The sequence below is a fragment of the Conger conger genome, chromosome 19 (assembly GCF_963514075.1).
Source record: "Conger conger chromosome 19, fConCon1.1, whole genome shotgun sequence".
Lineage (NCBI taxonomy): Eukaryota > Metazoa > Chordata > Actinopteri > Anguilliformes > Congridae > Conger > Conger conger.
Genome location: NC_083778.1, coordinates 19,531,316 through 19,551,315, shown reverse-complemented (window position 1 = coordinate 19,551,315; position 20,000 = coordinate 19,531,316). Strand labels below are relative to the sequence as shown.

The window sequence follows — 20,000 nt, the reverse complement described above, 5'->3', positions numbered from 1 at the left end:
CACAACATGTTACCACAACGCTCACTCTGACTGGTTAATTGAAGTCACATGACCATACCCCCTCACTCTGACTGGTGAATTGAAGTCACAGGATCATACCCCCTCACTCTGACTGGTGAACTGAAGTCACGTGACCATACCCCCTCACTCTGACTGGTGAATTGAAGTCACAGGATCATACCCCCTCACTCTGACTGGTGAACTGAAGTCACGTGACCATGTCCCCTCTCTCTGACTGGTGAACTGAAGTCACGTGACCATGTCCCCTCTCTCTGACTGGTGAACTGAAGTCACATGACCATGTCCCCTCTCTCTGACTGGTGCATTAGAGTCACATGAACATGTTCCCCCCTCCTTCCTGGTAGGGTACGTCCAGGGGATGAACGACCTGCTGTCTCCGATCCTCTACGTGATGGAGAACGAGGTGGATGCCTTCTGGTGCTTCGTGTCCTACATGGAGCAGATGGTAAGACAGTTCATAACACACGCCCCTCTCCTTAATAACCCACACCCCTGTCCTTAATAACCCACACCCCTCTCCTTAATAACCCACACCCCTGTCCTTAATAACTCACACCCCTCTCCTTAATAACCCACACCCCTCTCCTTAATAACTCACACCCCTCTCCTTAATAACCCACACCCCTCTCCTTAATAACCCACACCCCTCTCCTTAATAACCCTCACCCCTCTCCTTAATAACCCACACCCCTCTCCTTAATAACCCACACCCCTCTCCTTAATAACCCACACCCCTCTCCTTAATAACTCACACCCCTCTCCTTAATAACCCACACCCCTCTCCTTAATAACCCACATCCTTCTCCTTAATAACTCACATCCTTCTCCTTAATAACCCTCACCCCTCTCCTTAATAACCCACATCCCTCTCCTTAATAACCCTCACCCCTCTCCTTAATAACCCTCACCCCTCTCCTTAATAACCCACACCCCTCTCCTTAATAACCCTCACCCCTCTCCTTAATAACTCACATCCTTCTCCTGAGTGTGGCGTTGGATCACAAACCACAACTGAATGGAAAGCCCTGGTCAGTCAGTGCCTAAAAACACGTCCAGGTCATCAACTCCCATCAGGGTCTCGCCTATCACAATGCTCGGTTTTTGTCCTCCACCAATGAGGCGAGAGGAAGGCGTTGTTCGGCGTCGGCTTTCACCGCTGAAGTTATGAGTCGCATCCTTCCCTCGACTGGAAGGCAGCTGCTTTTGGGAAGAAGCAAACCAATTGTGACTGATGAGGAAACTAGCTAGCTTAGTGATGTAACTTCAGACCCAGAAGGTTGGTGGTTCAAGCCCCGGTGTGGCCACAGTAAGATCCGCACAGTTGTTGGGCCCTTGAGCAAGGCCCTTAACCCCACATTGCTCCAGGGGGGGGATTGTCCCCTGCTTAGTCTAATCAACTGTAAGTCGCTTTGGATAAAAGTGTCAAGCTAAATAAGAAACTATTATTATAGTTTTTATACACGCCATCATCTGTGATTGGCTGTGCTGAACCCTCTGGCCGACCTGCTGTTTGCGGTCTTGGAGGCAGAAGCTGCCAGTCATCGCTGAGGGAGGGAAAGTGCCTTGGACAGGGTCACTGCGGAGTGAGAATGCCCCGGTCATTTGTGGGGGTTTGTGAAAGGGGCTTAGCTGCTTGTGCTTTGGGTGAAATCCTGCCTCTCTCATCGTAATCAGAGTCTTAGCATTAACCGCCCAGTCGCACGACTTTAAATAACCGCCCCTAAAGACATGTTTACTGCCAACACGGTGAGTCGCTGAAGCCCTGTGGAGGTGTTTTTATGTTTTTTACGGCCCTCATCTTTCAGGAAAGTGTGATTTCCTAACCCCTGATAGGACGCATCCTCACATGGAGTTTGTTGATGCGAAGGCACACAGACCCCCTCTTCAGCAGGGGCTAATGCTACCGTGCAGTAGTTACGTATGTGGTGGCATCCTCTAGTTTATGAGACACGGACTGGCTGCATTGCTTTAGTTTCTTACATCACATAACATGTTATTTTATCCAAAGCGACTTACAGTTGATTCGACTAAGCAGGAGACAATCTACCCTGGAGTAATGCAGGGTTAAGGGTCTTGCTCAAGGGCCAAACGGCTGTGCGGATCTTATTGTGGCTACACCGGGGATCGAACCGCCAACCTTGCGGGTCCTAGTCATGTACCTTAACCACTAGTGCAATAATAATGATTACATTTATTTATTTATTTTTTCTACATAATTGCCAGCTCACTCAGCGCAAGAGATTTGGGTCGCATGTTTAAAAAAAAATATATATATCTTTTTTAATATCAATTGTGGGTGCTGTACTTGGCCAATGAAAAGCCTTGGTGGGCAGAACATAGCCTGTTTCTGTCAGTGAATATTATTTATGATATTCATAATGGCTCAATATACAAAAAAAGGTAAATAATCATGATAAAATCATTACCCTTCAAAAACATGCCCGGGGAAAAAAAACATCCAGCACGCCGTGCAATGTTTCTAATAAATATTGTTTCAGAGGTTCCTGGTTTGTAACAGAAATACGGTTGGGTGGGTTTAAGATCGCCCACCAGGGAAATGAGAGCATCACAGTGGGGCAAAGGCCCTCCGGCAGATTGTAGTTTTACTACGCAGAACAGGAACCGGAGGTGCGAATGCGTTTCTCTGCTTTTTAGCCTGAATTATTCATGCAGCCGCAAAAATATGTGTGTGTGTACGCCGCTGCATTTGTACGGCGATAAAAACGCGGGGCGCCGTATGAAATGAAGTGCGAGTAAAATTGTCCTTTCACATTTTCAGCCTCTAGGATATGACTACAGACCTGAGTTTCTCCCCTGTGGCTCGTACGGTTTTACTGGTCGTGCTGTACTGAGCGCGCTCTGTGTGTGTGTGTGTGTGTGTGTGTGTGTGTGTGTGTGTGTGTGTGTGTGTGTGTGTGTGTGTGTGTGAGTGTGTGTGAGTGTGTGTGAGTGTGTGTGAGTGTGTGTGTGTGTGTGTGTGAGTGTGTGTGAGTGTGTGTGAGTGTGTGTGAGTGTGTGTGAGTGTGTGTGAGTGCGTGTGAGTGCGTGTGAGTGTGTGTGTGAGTGTGTGTGTGTGTGTATGTGTGTGTGTGAGTGACTGACTGACTGACTGACTGACTGACTGACTGACTGTCTGTCTGTCTGTCTCTATCGACACAGCACCAGAACTTTGAGGAGCAGATGCAGGGGATGAAGACCCAGCTGATCCAGTTGAGCACGTTGCTGCGGTTACTGGACCTGGCCTTCTGGAACTACCTCGGTACACTGAACCCTGAGCGCTTCCTCCTCCTGCTGATCTCTCTCTGCCTGTCTGAGCTCTCTATCGTGTGTGTAACTGACACGGTCCTGCTGATCTTTCTCTGCTCTCTATCGCGTGTGTAACTGACACTGTCCTGCTGATCTCTCTCTGCCTGTCTGAGCTCTCTATCGCGTGTGTAACTGACACTGTCCTGCTGATCTCTCTCTGCCTGTCTGACCTCTCTATCGAGTGTGTACACAGTCCTGCTGATCTCTCTCTGCCTGTCTGAGCTCTCTATCGCGTGTGTACACTGTCCTGCTGATCTCTCTCTGCCTGTCTCAGCTCTCTATCGCGTGTGTAACTGACACTGTCCTGCTGATCTCTCTGCCTGTCTGACCTCTCTATCGAGTGTGTACACAGTCCTGCTGATCTCTCTCTGCCTGTCTGAGCTCTCTATCGCGTGTGTACACTGTCCTGCTGATCTCTCTCTGCTCTCTATCGCGCGTGAAGGGGAGTTCTTTGCTGAGGTGGTACAATTTGTATACATGAGTCCACCGTGGACATTTGTTTTTTTTCATGTTTTTATTTTAATGTTGTATATATATTTGATAGGCCTGTATTATATGCTCTTTTTGTGTTTAACAAGCTATTAGTTAATGAACTCCAATTACTGTATTGTAGTGGTTGTTACATCAGTGATCAAATTACTTAATGAGCTATTAGTTAATGGACTCAATTACCTGAGTGGTTGTTACATCAGCATTAGACTTAGTTAATTAGCTGTAAGTTAATTAACCGTACGCAGCGTCGTGGTTGTTACATCAGCGTTAGACTTAGTTAATGAGCTATTAGTTAAGTCACTCAATTAGCGTAGTGGTTGTTACATCAGCATGAGACTTAGTTAATGAGCCATTAGTTAATGGACTGTACTTAGTGTAGTCCTCCTCCTCCTCTACCATACGCTGTGCTGAAGGAGACCCCCCCCCACACAGAGGACGCGCAGGGGAAGGTCACCGCGCTTACAGCTTCCCGCAGTAATGAATGAACGCAACGCCCCAAAACCGTGCAGGACGTATTTGACTGCAGCGCCACAAAACACAATTACGGCATCGCTCTTCCTCACCGAGCCCCACCGTACATAAACCTTTTTCCTGCAGAAATGAAAGCAATGCATAACCTGATTTCATTTACATATGATTGCGTTTTCTTGTTTATTGTTCCTACACCGACACGCAAATATTTGGCAGTTGTAATTTTTCACAAGCGGCGCAAAAAAAAAAACTTGTGTTGTTTTGTTTTTGCGCTGAAGTTTCCTGGCTGATGAAAATTCTAATCCGCTATTAATGACTTTGAGCTTGCCTGAAATACATCACTGTCCCCGGAACGGTGCTACTTTGCTGGGGCACCGACACTTTACCTGAAATCTCCTGTATGTCTGCGCACAGAAACAAATAGTTTATCAGATTGTTTCCTGCGGTCAAATTAGTTTTCTTTTCTTTCTTTTTTTTGCCATTGCTTATGGGGTTTACCCAGAGTACATGTAAAACCTTTTCCGCTTTCTATCCGTGCCTGGAGTAAGCGTCTCGCCTGTCCGACAAGTGTGCGTATTCCAAGACTGGGAAGTTTTCGGAAGTTTTAGGAAGTTTCAACCGTTCCTTACTCAGGGTAAAAGGAGTAAAAAAAAACAGAGTTTCTTCCTTCATTTGGATGTCTTGCTTTGCCATGGGCACGAGCACACAGTAAATACAGTGGATTAAATGCGCTGGTTGAGCTGATGCGGGTTTTTGGGCTGGCTCTGGTGTAGGGAGGGACGTCCATCAGAGGGAACCGCTTGGCAGGCAGTCCTCGCACTTAGCATCTTTCTTTTACCTTCCCTTCCAGAAAGATTCTTTCTGCCAACACAAAACTAAAACAAAAAAAAAAGAACAAAACATTTCCTGCTTGGAATGGTATGTATGGCAGCCTGGGAATGACTGTCTGAATCTGCCCCAGTCCACAGGCAGGGGCCACATCACTGCCCCAGTCCACAGTCAGGGGCCACATCACTGCCCCAGTCCACAGTCAGGGGCCACATCACTGCCCCAGTCCACAGTCAGGGGCCACATCACTGCCCCAGTCCACAGTCAGGGGCCACATCACTGCCCCAGTCCACAGTCAGGGGCCACATCACTGCCCCAGTCTACAGTCAGGGGCCACATCACTGCCCCAGTCCACAGTCAGGGGCCACATCACTGCCCCAGTCCACAGTCAGGGGCCACATCACTGCCCCTGTCCACAGTCAGGGACCACATCACTGCCTCAGTCCACAGTCAGGGGCCACATCACTGCCCCAGTCCACAGTCAGGGGCCACATCACTGCCCCAGTCCACAGTCAGGGGCCACATCACTGCCCCAGTCCACAGTCAGGGGCCACATCACTGCCCCAGTCCACAGTCAGGGGCCACATCACTGCCTCAGTCCACAGTCAGGGGCCACATCACTGCCTCAGTCCACAGTCAGGGGCCACATCACTGCCCCAGTCCACAGTCAGGGGCCACATCACTGCCCCAGTCTACTGAGCAAGGCCCTTAACCCTGCATTGCTCCAGGGGAGGATTGTCTCCTGCTTAGTCTAATCAACTGTACGTCGCTCTGGATACGCCATTAATGTCATGTAATGTAATGTGTGTTATTCCCTTCTGGGGTGTAAGTATGGAAGACTTCCCAGCCCAGCCCGAATGGGAATGAATGGGAATGGGAATGGGAATTGGAATGGGAATTAATGGGAATGGGAATTGGAATGGGAATTTCAGTGGGAATGGGTCAGTGGGAATGGGTCAGCAGAAAGAGTTTGGGAGGCTGTGTTGGAGAAGGACAGCCACAATAACGCTGATAGTATTTGTACGGCGCTGTGCGGTCCGTTTGCATTTGGACGGCGGTGGGATGTCTGTTCTTTTGGCTCCGCGCTCCGGCACATTGGACTCCAAATGAAACCGGGACTGTGATGATGAATAATGCTCCAAACCATTTATTTGGGTAAGCCTATTGTTTGGCCTGTGTCTCCGACTGTTTTTTTTAAAATTCATTTCTCAGCCTCATAATGGCTTCCTTCACTGTCATTGGCACAGCGCTGGCCTTCCTGTTGACAAATGGAAATGGCAGACTCCAAAGGAAATTCAAATCCTAGAATCAAGACTAGACACTGAAAGCTTTCTTATACCTGCACTAAGGAAGCGAGTGAATTCACTAGACCACGATAATAATAAGCAGCTGAGAAGCAAACTGTCCAAATACTTTTGGTCCCCTAAAATTGGGGCGGTGCTGCGTATAAAAAAAGGGATGTAATTCCTACACAGATCACCTGATGTGGAAGTAAATACCCTCAGAGGTTTCATGTTCAATCCAATGCGCTGGAGGACAGAGCCAAAAGAACAGACATGGTCCCACTGTCCACATATTTACGCACTGCGCTGTGTGTTTTAGACGATGATGTACTCCATGGTGGTTTTGTTTTCGAGTTTACATTTCAGTGGCCACAACCAACTAAGCTTTAGATAAAAAAAAATAAAAATACACAGAGGACTGTAGTGCCTGTTTTTGTTCACAGAAAGGATATTGAAATGAGATGATGTTATTGGCCTTCACTAGGCAGGTTTGATAGAGTGTGTGGGGAGGATGAGGACGGTGAGTGTGCGTGTGGAAGGGCTGCTGTGTGTCACTGTAAATGCTTTATTGACCTCCCCCTGTCCTCTGACAGGCTGATAAAGTTTGGCTGGAGGACTGTGGACACTGGAAGCAGCCCCTGGGGGATTAGTGGGTGCTGCAGCCGGGTTTTGAGCCCTGGCTCTGGGGGAGATTTAAAAAAAGAAAGTGGGTAATGTGTGAGGAACTCTGTTTAAGGGTGGGGGGGTCAGGATCAAGGCGGGGAGCTCAGCGGGCCTCAGTCCCGTCCGTCCTGTGACGGTTCCTGTGTGTGTGTGTGCCGTCTCTCTGCAGAGGCCCAAGACTCGGGCTACCTGTACTTCTGCTTCCGCTGGCTGCTGATCCGCTTCAAGAGGGAGCTCACCTTCCAGGACGTACTGCGGCTGTGGGAGGTGTGTACCTGCGCCCCCGATCTGTCAATCACGCGGTGGCCGCGGCAACGCGCCCGCCCGTCACCCGTCACACGACGACCTCACTCTTTATTAAAGCAGATTCACACAGGGCTGGGGCGTAGTGGTTAAGGCAAAGGACTGGGACCCGCAAGGTCGGGGGTTCTAATCCCGGCGTGGCCACAATAAGATCCGCACAGCCGTCGGGCCCTTGAGCAAGGCCCTTAACCCTGCATTGCTCCAGGGGAGGATTGTCTCCTGCTTAGTCTAATCAACTTGTACGTCCGCTCTGGATAAGAGTGTCTGCCAAATGCCAATAATGTGATGTAATGTAATGTCATTTGAGGAAATTTGCTCCATAATGGGGCAGCCTGTAACCTCGTGGCTTAGTTACATGACAGGGACCCGGGTGGTTGGTGGTTCAAGCTCGAGGTGTAGCCACGATGAGATCAGTGTAGCCGCTGGACCCTTAAACAAGGCCCTTAACCCCCCGCAACGCTCCAGGGGGAATTGTCCCCCGCTTAGTCTTATTAACCATAAGCCGCTTTGGATAAAAGCATCGGGTAAACAACAAACTCTTAAATTCTAATTCTGACGCAGAGTGGTCGCCCCTCCTCTCTCCCGCATCCAGGTCATGTGGACCGGGTTGCCGTGTCAGAACTTCCACCTGCTGGTGTGCTGTGCCATCCTGGACTCGGAGAAGCAGAAGATCATGGAGGAGCACTACGGGTTCAACGAGATCCTCAAGGTAGAGCCGGTTCCTCCACCAATCAGCTGCCTGGCCCGACTCACCGCTGCCCTCTGATTGGTGGGGGAGAGAAGAGAACTCTTTCTGTTGCCGTTAGTAGAGCGGAGAGTGACCTCCGTGTCCTGGGCTTAACGGCGTTTTTCCCTGTCGAGTGTTTCTGGACAAAATGTTTCAGTCATTTAATCGTTTCTTGTTGTTTTAATGTAAGTCGCTCTTTCAGGGGATTCAGAGTACAAAAAAACAGGGTTTAATTTGCAGAGTTCACTCTTGTTTCTGTTTTCCTTTGCAAATATTTTTCTCTATTTTTTCCCGTCAGGCCTCCTGGTAAGGAAATTAAGTCATGGTCACGGTTTCGTTGCCGGCGTACCAAGGGCTGTTGTCATGGGAATTATGCAGCTCCACACAGCTTACAATGTTTTAGTTCCCGTATCAGGTTTAACAAGGAAATAATACGATTATTATTATATAACTATTATCCTCAAGTTGAGCGAGCAGTCTAATTCCGGATCATTGTGTGAAAGAAATACATACATCAGTGAAATAATCATATTTCAAGAAGGAAGCTGAGGGTTTTGACTGGCAGCCGTGCGTTGTGTTTTTCTTTTTCTTTTAATAGTTTTTATAGAAATAGTTTTTCATTTCCATAGAGGGACGGTATTTTATTGAACTGTGCATTGAAATTTGTGCCCAGGTGTGGAGTTTTGGCCTGGGAACGGTGTTTGTTTGTGTATGTTAATGCTATTGTGTTTGTCTCGACAGCACATAAATGAACTTTCAATGAAACTTGACATTGAAGAAATCCTACAGAAAGCAGAAGCCATTTGCATACAGATTAAAAGCTGTAAGGTATGTTGCTGTGAGCCAGGCTCTGCGTGGGAAAGAAGAGATCACGCTGTCTCTTCGTCAAAGTGTGTGTGTGTGTGTGTGTGTGTGTGTGTGTGTGTGTGTGTGTGTGAGAGTGTGTCTGTCTCTGTGTGAGTGTGTGTGTGTGTGTGTGTGTCTCTCTCTCTGTCTCTGTGTGTGTCTGTGTGTCTCTATCTGTGTCTCCCTGTGTATGTGTGTCTCTCTGTCTGTGTGTGTCTGTGTGTCTGTCTGTATGTGTCTCTCTTTCTGTGTGTGTGTGTGTGTGTGTGTGTGTGTTTCTGTCTGTGTGTCTCTGTGTGTGTCTGTGTGTCTCTGTCTCTGTGTATTTGTGTCTGTGTTTGTCTCTCTGTCTGTGTGTGTCTCTCTCTGTCTCTGTGCGTGTGTGTGTGTGTGTGTGTGTGTGTGTCTGTCTGTATGTGTCTCTCTGTGTGTGTGTGTGTGTGTGTGTGTGTGTGTGTGTGTCTCTCTCTGTCTCTGTGTATTTGTGTCTGTGTTTGTCTCTCTGTCTGTGTGTGTGTGTCTGTATGTGTCTCTGTGTGCCTGTGTGCGAGTGCGCACGTTGGTGTGTGTGTTCACTGACTGCCGTTTGCTGTGATTCTCGTTTCATATTGTGTGTGGTTGCTCCTCAGGACATCCCGCATTCGGTGAGTGAGATTTTGGGATTCAACGAGGAGGCGGAGCTTCCCGCCACGGAAGCGGAGGCGGGCGATTCGGAACGGCCGGATCCGCCAGCGCCATCCCACGCCCCGCCATCCCACATCCCGCCATCCCACGCCCCGCCATCCCACGTTCGGCAGGAACGCGTCACAGACCTCATCTCCAACGGCAACGGACATTTACACGAAGCTGCCCACGACGTTTACAAAATCGCCTACATATCCTAGTGCGCGAAGGCGCCCTGGCACGGAGACGTCCACGCCCACAGATAAACTATATCGGGTTCCCAATTAGACGGGAGAGAAACTAAACAAGGTTTTAAAAGACCCATCTCAGAAAAATTATTTTTGTAACTTCTTTGTACCATAATGTTCTTTCATTTTTGAATAATCATTCCTTCCTTCAGACAGTGCTAAAGATGCTTCTTAAAGCTTGGGATTTCTTTTTTCTTTACAGCCGTAACAAAAATGATTTGCCAGTTAAGATATTCTGAATCGTATATTACTTTTACAGATTAATGGTGGATCTAACATGGTGGAATGATGTGTATCTTAGGAAAAAGGAAGGCGTGGTAGTTTGGTATCTCTGACTCTTCATAAACAGGTCAGTGATATCCACTGCTGATGCCCAGGACTTGTATGACGTGTAGAATGTGGCGTTTATAGATCCATGAAATATTATGTGTGCATTGAAGCCGGCTTTTTGATTTTCTCTGAAAGTAGGATGCGTTCTTGCGAAGCGTCGACGAGGAGATTGGGGAAAATCTCGGATCCCTGCCTTATACCACAATCCCCTTCTATATCCACGAGTGGAACTTAATTGACTGAGTGAAAAACGAAACGTAGTCCAACACGGTCTGCACTTCGCCAGTATATCATAGTGCTTCTCTGTCCGATTTCTCCAGTTTCACATTTCCGTCGCCGCTAACGACGCGACCCCTGCAAAACCAACCAATCGGGTGACGACTGCAAAAGCGTCTCAGGGTTTGCGTGTTCCGGGGGGGGGTAGGGTTTAGTTTTTTTGTTTGTTCGCCTGCCCTGTTGAGGGAACGAGGCCGTGCACTCGTGTGAGACTCCGTGTTACCTTACATTACGTGGCATTTAGCAGACGCTCTTATCCAGAGTGACGTACAACCAAGTGCAGATCAAACACAAGTACAAGTGCGAACAGGACCTGAGAGGACAGTACAGTTCCGAGTTCTAGTGTGACCGTACTGATATAATCGGAACCCTTGAAGAATACATCAACTTCCAAACTAGCATGCCATAGTTGGCAGCTAGAATACCCCGAGTACAACAATACAATAACTAATACAAAAAACAACAATATCGATACAACTATATAAGTGCCATTACAGTCTATGGCATATATAAGGCTAATCATGGTGGTGAGTTAGGATGTTAAGCTCAGGTGGCCTCCGAGCAAACTACCAGAATCAAAATGGCCTCCGTGCAACCTATTAGAATCAAAATGGCCTCCGTGCAACCTATTAGAATCAAAATGGCCTCTGTGCAAACTACCTGAATCAAAATGGCCTTCGTGCAACCTATTAGAATCAAAATGGCCTCTGTGCAAACTACCAGAATCAAAATGGCCTCTGTGCAAACTGCCAGAATCAAAATGGCCTTCGTTTCTTGCTGGCCAGCCGGAACTTGCCCATACCGGTTTGTTTTTGACGTGGACATTTTCAGCGGCCTTTGGAGCAAGACACCAGCGGTCCCAGCCGACAGAGAGAGACGGGTGGGTCCCGCCCACGCAGGGAGACACGTAGGCCCAGCCTGGGCTGAGCTGAACTCAAGAGGCCTTCACCTCCAGCTTCATCTTCATCTTCTTTTCTGTTTTTTTCTTTCTCGCCAAAACACACTGCAGTGCAATTTATACCCGACCCCTTCTGATCCCCGCCCCTCTCCACTGTATGACACAGCTGTGTGCTCCTCAAAAACTCTGTCGCCAAGCCTTTAAGCCTTTAAAATGAAAACAATTTGATTTGAAATAATTAAGACACCAAGAAGGTTTTTCAGGAGTGTTTTTAGCTGAGATCCAGCTTCAGAAAAACGAGCTGTATGATGAAATACAGGGTGACGTGTTTATACAGTGTGTACCTGTACATATTTGTATATTCTCAATGATTGTACTGCATTGATAATTTCTTTGATAAATAAATTCGCTTGAAACCGTTGACAATAGCTTTGCTCGAGTCGTGTTGTGCCTAACGTTTTCTCATTTGGTTGCAAAGACATTTCGGTTACATGGTTATGACTGTTCTTAAATAATCTTTCCCCTCACTCCAAAAGAACGCTGCTGTTTTTGTTAGGACCGTTTTTTCCGTTTCACAAATAGGATGATTTCCAGCATATTCTGAGCTCTTGTAGAGATGTTGCTATGACTGCGTATTGGACTCCTGTATTCTACAGAGGAATTGGCAGTGGGAGTCGAGACGGGACGGATTCGCTCGAATGCAACCTGACACACGACTGAGACGGTGTACGTTATTACCGATATGTTTTCTTTTCCATGTCAAAATTGCTTTGTGTCATAAATCGAATGCACGCCGGGTCCAGGAAAGCCGCAAGTATAGGGGCACGGCTTGCCCAACGTTTGACATACAAATTATTACCTTGGCTTCGCATTTGTCGAAAGTTGATGGAAATGTAGCAATTTTTTAACAACATAAAGCAGGATGTGACATCATCTTCCAGGGTTCATTCATCCCCCCCCCCCCCCCCTTACTGGGAAATATATATATGATATCTGAATCTCCGGAGATGACCCCCCCACCCCCTGGTGACAATCCCAGCGGCAACCTCCCCCCCTCAGGTCCCTGGCAGCACCCAAGCCCCACCCCCCTTCCTTTTCTGCCCCCCTTTCCCGCCCAAAAGCCCGCCCCAGGGTGACTGCTCGGCCGCAGCGGGATTCGGATTTGGCCGCTTTCTTTAATTCGTCCGCCCTTCTTTTTTTTGTACTCGTATTATTTATTTTGTTATTTATTTGAAGCAGAAATATCTGGCTGGTGGATCTGCTCATAAGGCCCCGTACCCTGACGTTTGGGGACAGAGCGTCTGCGGCCTGCCTGTGTCTCCGCTTTCATTTCCTGCCGCACAGGAAATTGCCTCACAATCTGCTCGATAGCGTTGTGCCTTCCCCCCCCCCCAGCGCACGGTGCAGCCTTATCTCCCGTCTCTCTGCTTTTATTAAACACAAAACCTCCGCGCGGTGTTGACAAACACGCGCCGCGGCCAAGCCACGTTTCACCGGCAGAGGTACAGAGAGAATACAGTCCGGAGGGCGTGTTTGTTTTTTCAGGGGGATGAGCGTTTATCGTGGTACACGTGAGCCCCGAGACCACAGCAGATTAAAAACACTTGGCCGTGCCCGTGTTGCGTTTGCTGTCGATCACGCGGTTTTCAGCCGTTTGAAAGGCTGACCGTGGCCCCCTCGGCCGCGCGGTGCGCTTGTTGTGTTGTTCGTCTCGAGTGTGAGCCTCGCTGCGGCTGAGCTGACTGCGTAGCGTGAGGTTGCGTGACGTGGGACGCGGAGGTAAACGCGTCGGCCGGATGTTTCTCGGGCCTGTCGGTGTGACGGAGCTTTGTGAGGCTGTCTACGGACCGCACGTGTTCTGAGGAACGTGGGAAAGTTTGTGGATGTGTATTTTAAAGCACCTGAACGAACTGATGCCCATTTTAAATGGGGTGGATTTTTATTTTTTATTTTTATTTTTATATATAGTTTTTTCTCTTGGTTTGAAACCACTCTCTGGTCCCCAATGCCGTGTGCTCATATGTTGTTTTTTTGGGCATACGGTGCAGTCCGTAAGTATTTGGACAGCGGTACAATTTCTCTTCGTTTGGCTCTGCACTCCCAACCCATTGGATTTGATTGGATGTGTTGGGAGTACAGACCCCAAAAGAACAGACCTCGTGCCGCTGTCCAAATACTTACGGGCTGCACTGTATCTCTCCCAATAAGTGACCGGGGGTCCATACAGTACATCTGTGTCACAGCCGTAGAGGTTCTGGCCGGAACAGTGGGCCCAGGCTGATGTACAGATTTCATTCTGAAATCAGTGCACTCCACACAACAGAGATGAAGATGGCCCTTGCACTTCTCCCCATGAGATGTAAAGCTTACGCAAAAGGCCTTGTATTTTTCCCCAGCTTTCTTTTTATTTTTTTGCCTGAAATATATACAGGCTTTTATTTATTTTCTCTTCTTCTTTGAAATGCTGAAATTCAACAGGTGTCGGAGGATTAACTCCGGGGGTTATCAGCACGAGGCTGAGCCGGCCAATCGGGGGGTGGGAGGCGTCTGTTCAAAGCCAGCCTGCTTTATCTGCGAGCCGCCTCCTCCTCCTCCGGAGGTGGTGGGGTGGGGCGGGGGAGGAGGGGGGATCCTTATCTGCGGTTGCCAGGACGCTATATAAGAGGGGCGCTCCGGGCTCCGGCACAGGAGGGAGTCTGTAGGAGACCGTGCGTGTGTGTGTGTGCGTGTGTGTGGAGGAGCCCTGCTCTGGGACCGTGCGCACCGATGACCGCCTCGCCCCTGAAGAAGGGCCGGCCGGAGCCCGTGCCCCGCATGCAGCCGGCCATGATGATGTTCTCCAGCAAGTACTGGGCCCGGAGGGGCCTGTCGCTGGACTCCGCCATGCTGGACCAGCAGCGGGGGGGCTCCCTGGGGGTGAGTGTCTCTCCAGGCCGGCCGTCGGCCTGTCCCTGGGGTCCGGGGCCGCTGGGCTTGGACCCCCTTTTTTTGGAGTTATTTTTATTTATTTTTATTTGTTTATTTATTTCTTGGAATGTTGTTTTTTTTCGCAAAAAAAAAACTCTTGCCCTCCCGTTGCTCCCCGGCGGGCGATTGTGACGTCGGCGTCGGGAACGTTCCGGTTTCGCGCGTCCGTCGACCTCGCGCCTCGGAAGCAGCGGCCCTCTCCCCCGGGTCCCGCAGAGAGCCGCCGGGTGCGCCTCGGCGCTCGGTCGATCGACGAAAAGAAGTCGATCACGCCGTTAACTACCCCCTCTCTGGGGGTCTGGGGTCTGAGTCGGTTGAAGGCGAAAAAACCAAAAAACCGGCGCTCCCCTGCGACTCTCCGGGACCCGGAGTGAAGATCCGGGCCAGGGCTCCTAATCACAAATATCCCTGGAACTCGCTGACTCTGCTGAATCACTCCTCTCTGTGACACGCCCGTCTGAAGGGCTTCCTGCCCGCTCGTTATCCGCGCGCGCGCGTCGTCTACTCGCCTCATTAAAACGCCAGCGAGACGTCGCGTGTCGCTGGAGCAACTGCGCGCACAAAGAGGCTGAGTCCAGGTCTGTGTGGGTTTCATTTATTCTTTCTGATTATCGACCGAGTGCTCAGAAACAAACTTTTCCATTTCTTGGGGGTCGAGGTAGAATAACATCATTATGCCAGATTTTAGACTTGTCTATTTTATATTAATTGTTTCAGTGTTCATGGCTTTAATGATGTCAGTGTGTAGATATTTTTATCGGCATATTTATACAGTGCAGTCCGTAAGTATTTGGACAGTGGAACATTTTCTGTTCTTGGCTCTGTGCTCCAGCACATTGGATTTGAAATGAAACAATGAATGTGAGGTCAAAGTACAAGTTTAATGTGAGGGTCTTTACAGCCATAGTGCGTGATCCCTGCACGAACTAACACCCTTTTAATAACTGGTGCCCTCTGAACAGTTTGCTTTGGGAAGCCAACATATGACTTCCTTCTCTATCTTTGGCACGACTCTATGTTGACAAACGGCAATCACAGACTCCGAAGGTAATTCAAAGTCTAGAATCTAGAAGACTAGATACTGAACTCGGGGAGAGATCTGCTAAACCTGACTAATCGGGACGAAACTGCTCAGACGCCAACGGTCCAATTACTTTTGGTCCCCTGATGTATAGGACGGGATGTAATTCCTAAGTACCCTCAAATTAGAGGTGACAGTCTGAACTTTAACCTCATGTTCATCGTTTAATTTCAAATCTAATGTGCTGAAGCACAGAGCCGGAATAACAGACACTGTGCCACTGTTCAAATACTTCCCGTACATTATGACATTATAACATTCCGGTGAGAACAGGCCATTCAGCCCGGCCGTGCCCGCCTTTCCCGCCCACTAAAGTGTACCTACTGCTTAGTTTGCCTAAAAGCAAAGCCGTATCCAGCACCGAATCAAGCCTGGTCTTGAAACCCCCCAGTGTTTGTGTCTCCACGACATGTCTCTGTGTGAGACGTGACTTGAGTGTGAGCGTTAGCTAGCTGACGGCGTGTGAGCCCTGCAGTCTGTCGAGGGCAGGGATGGGGTGCCGGGGCGGGGCGGCGGTCTGCTTCCTCCAACTCCCCCGTCCCCCCCTGCCCCTGGGCTGGGTCAGCCGCCCTCCGTGGCGGGAGAAGTGTCCGTGCGGGAACATGCCGGGCGAGCGGGAGACAGCCTGAGCGGAGACGGGTCTGGCGGGAATGTGATTCGGGCTGCGGACTGGGATTGGGAAGCTCAAATGTGTTCAGAGACGGGAAGCAGACGGGAGCGTAGTAGTTGTTTTGTTTTTTGTTGTCCCAGTAGGTTTAGAGCCTCTTTGGAGGAGCCGTCAGCTCTAATTGCTTCTTTATTTATAATTTATGAGCCGATAAGTTACGCGCTGCAATCCGTCTCGCGCGATGCTGCCTGCATGCAGAGGGGGCGCTAATGAGCTTGTAGTGTACAGTGCGGGGGTCAGAGGTCAGAGGTCAGGGGGTCACCGTGCCCTGCTCTCCCTCCCCAGTCCCGCCGGCCCTCCTGCGGCCCGATCGATGAGAAGGACAGCCGCGTGCAGCCGGACGAGTCCGGGAAGACCACCGTGGTGTTCGCTCTGAAGAACGAGATCGGCTGCCTGGTCAAGGCCCTGCGGCTCTTTCAGGTGTGTGCCTCACCTGCCCCGCTGCCCCGCCCCACACCCCCCCGTCCGACACTCTGTTACCCCCTGCTCAGCACACCCCACCTCTCCGCCCTCTGCTGCCCCCCGCTCTCACTCCGCCTCGCTCCAGAGGTGGAGGGTCTAGGGGTCAGAAAGTAAAAATGTGCATGATGCTATAGAGGATAAGAGAGTGTGGAAGGAAGAGATCACGTAGTCTCTTATTGATGTGTTGTTGTCTGTGTTGATGTGGTGTATAATGTGTGTCATACAGGATAAGGGGGTGTGCTGATGTGGTGTATGTGTGTCATACAGGATAAGGGGGTGTGCTGATGTGGTGTATAATGTGTGTCATACAGGATAAGGGGGTGTGCTGATGTGGTGTATAATGTGTGTCATACAGGATAAGGGGGTGTGTAGATGTGGTGTATAATGTGTGTCATACAGGATAAGGGGGTGTGTAGATGTGGTGTATAATGTGTGTCGTACAGGATAAGGGGGTGTGTAGATGTGGTGTATAATGTGTGTCATACAGGATAAGGGTGTGTGTTGATGTGGTGTATAATGTGTGTCATACAGGATAAGGGGGTGTGTAGATGTGGTGTATAATGTGTGTCATACAGGATAAGGGGGTGTGTAGATGTGGTGTATAATGTGTGTCATACAGGATAAGGGGGTGTGTAGATGTGGTGTATAATGTGTGTCATACAGGATAAGGGGGTGTGTAGATGTGGTGTATAATGTGTGTCATACAGGATAAGGGGGTGTGTAGATGTGGTGTATAATGTGTGTCATACAGGATAAGGGGGTGTGTAGATGTGGTGTATAATGTGTGTCATACAGGATAAGGGGGTGTGTAGATGTGGTGTATAATGTGTGTCATACAGGATAAGGGGGTGTGTAGATGTGGTGTATGTGTGTCATACAGGATAAGGGGGTGTGTAGATGTGGTGTATAATGTGTGTCATACAGGATAAGGGGGTGTGTTGATGTGGTGTATAATGTGTGTCATACAGGATAAGGGGGTGTGTAGATGTGGTGTATAATGTGTGTCATACAGGATAAGGGGGTGTGTTGATGTGGTGTATAATGTGTGTCATACAGGATAAGGGGGTGTGTAGATGTGGTGTATAATGTGTGTCATACAGGATAAGGGGGTGTGTAGATGTGGTGTATAATGTGTGTCATACAGGATAAGGGGGTGTGTAGATGTGGTGTATAATGTGTGTCATACAGGATAAGGGGGTGTGTTGATGTGGTGTATAATGTGTGTCATACAGGATAAGGGGGTGTGTTGATGTGGTGTATGTGTGTCATACAGGATAAGGGGGTGTGTTGATGTGGTGTATAATGTGTGTCATACAGGATAAGGGGGTGTGTAGATGTGGTGTATAATGTGTGTCATACAGGATAAGGGGGTGTGTTGATGTGGTGTATAATGTGTGTCATACAGGATAAGGGGGTGTGTTGATGTGGTGTATAATGTGTGTCATACAGGATAAGGGGCTGTGTAGATGTGGTGTATAATGTGTGTCATACAGGATAAGGGGGTGTGTAGATGTGGTGTATAATGTGTGTCATGCAGGATAAGGGGCTGTGTAGATGTGGTGTATAATGTGTGTCATGCAGGATAAGGGGGTGTGTTGATGTGGTGTATAATGTGTGTCATACAGGATAAGGGGGTGTGTTGATGTGGTGTATAATGTGTGTCATACAGGATAAGGGGGTGTGTTGATGTGGTGTATAATGTGTGTCATACAGGATAAGGGGGTGTGTTGATGTGGTGTATAATGTGTGTCATACAGGATAAGGGGGTGTGTAGATGTGGTGTATAATGTGTGTCATACAGGATACGGGGGTGTGTAGATGTGGTGTATAATGTGTGTCATACAGGATAAGGGGGTGTGTAGATGTGGTGTATAATGTGTGTCATACAGGATAAGGGGCTGTGTAGATGTGGTGTATAATGTGTGTCATGCAGGATAAGGGGGTGAACCTGACCCATATCGAGTCGCGTCGGTCCAAACGCCGGGCCTCGGAGGTGGAGATCTACGCGGACTGCAGCTGCAGTAAGGGCCAGTTCAGCGACCTGGTGCAGCACCTCAAACTGCACCTGAGCATGGGCTCCCTGACCGCGCCCGAGAACGCGCTGTCTGAGGAGGAAGGTACGCCCCGAACCGCAGCGCAACCGCACTGCACCTCCTGCTACGCCCCGAACCGCAGCGCAACCGCACTGCACCTCCCGCTACACCCTAAATACAACCTCGATTACATCCCAAACACAGCCCCAACACCCCCTACTACACCCTAAATACAACCCCAACACCCCCTATTACACCCTAAATACAGCCCCAACACCCCCTACTGCACCCTAAATACAGTCCCAACACCCTCTACTACACCCTAAATACAACCCCAACACTCCCTGCTACACCCTAAATACAACCCCAACACTCCCTACTACACCCTAAATACAACCCCAACACCCCGTGCTACACCCTAAATACAACCCCAACACCCCCTATTACACCCTAAATACAGCCCCAACACCCCCTACTGCACCCTAAATACAGTCCCAACACCCTCTACTACACCCTAAATACAACCCCAACACTCCCTGCTACACCCTAAATACAACCCCAACACTCCCTACTACACCCTAAATACAACCCCAACACCCCGTGCTACACCCTAAATACAACCCCAACACCCCCTACTACACCCTAAATACAACCCCAACACCCCCTACTACACCCTGAATACAGTCCAAACACCCCCTACTACACCCTAAATACAACCCCAACACCCCCTACTACACCCTAAATACAACCCCAACACCCCCTACTACACCCTGAATACAGTCCAAACACCCCCAACTTCACCCCAACAACAGCCCCAACACCCCCTACTACACCCCAACAACACCCCAAACACAGCCGCAACACCCCAAAAACAGCCCCAACTACACCCCATTCTCGACCCAAACACGGTCCCAACAGCCCCTCTACAGCCATATTACTCTATAACACTCAAATACAACCCAACGCTACACACACTGCAGCTCTGGAGACCAGATATTTGCACGTCAACTCACATTGTTGCATTAAAAGAAAAACGCATCCCTTTTACGATGTTTTATCGACCGGGAACAAACGAAGCTAATAAAATGTGAGTACTGAGAACGCGAGGACCTCTCGAGGTGTGTTTTGCACCGTGAAACCTCGTCTGTGCGCCTCTGCGATACTGTGCAATGCTGTTATTATTCATCTGGGGCTGGGCGGAAGGACGGCTAACCCAATTTGCCGCAGAAATGACTGGCTGTTCGCCCATAAGTGGCAGGTTCTCGGTAAATATTGATTCATGTAAAGAGTGTGGCTCTGAGGATCGAGTGCTGCACGGAGCGTTCGCGGCACAAAATGTTCGCACAGAGGCACTATTTACCGTGCGATTAATTAAAATCCACCGCTTAATCGTGGCAGAGTTGATTTTTCATTTGCGTTGGAAAATGTCGATATG

The 20,000-nt window shown here is 49.2% G+C and overlaps 2 protein-coding genes across 3 annotated transcripts in view; both read left to right on the top strand.

The window, feature by feature from the left end:
• Window positions 1-11,781, top strand: part of tbc1d15 (TBC1 domain family, member 15) — a 36,314-nt gene extending 24,533 nt beyond the window's left edge. For both annotated transcript variants that reach the window (XM_061229720.1, XM_061229719.1), the window contains exons 13-18: window positions 366-466; window positions 3,181-3,280; window positions 7,234-7,331; window positions 7,960-8,076; window positions 8,836-8,922; window positions 9,570-11,781. In XM_061229720.1, coding sequence (XP_061085704.1) covers window positions 366-466; window positions 3,181-3,280; window positions 7,234-7,331; window positions 7,960-8,076; window positions 8,836-8,922; window positions 9,570-9,824 — 758 coding nt within the window. In that variant the 3' untranslated portion in view covers window positions 9,825-11,781. The remainder of the gene's footprint in view (window positions 1-365; window positions 467-3,180; window positions 3,281-7,233; window positions 7,332-7,959; window positions 8,077-8,835; window positions 8,923-9,569) is intronic.
• A 2,361-nt stretch (window positions 11,782-14,142) lies between these two features.
• tph2 (tryptophan hydroxylase 2 (tryptophan 5-monooxygenase)) overlaps window positions 14,143-20,000 on the top strand; it is a 41,335-nt gene continuing 35,477 nt past the window's right edge. Inside the window, exons 1-3 of the mRNA XM_061229586.1 lie at window positions 14,143-14,271; window positions 16,356-16,490; window positions 18,466-18,649. Coding sequence (XP_061085570.1) covers window positions 14,170-14,271; window positions 16,356-16,490; window positions 18,466-18,649 — 421 coding nt within the window. The 5' untranslated portion in view covers window positions 14,143-14,169. The remainder of the gene's footprint in view (window positions 14,272-16,355; window positions 16,491-18,465; window positions 18,650-20,000) is intronic.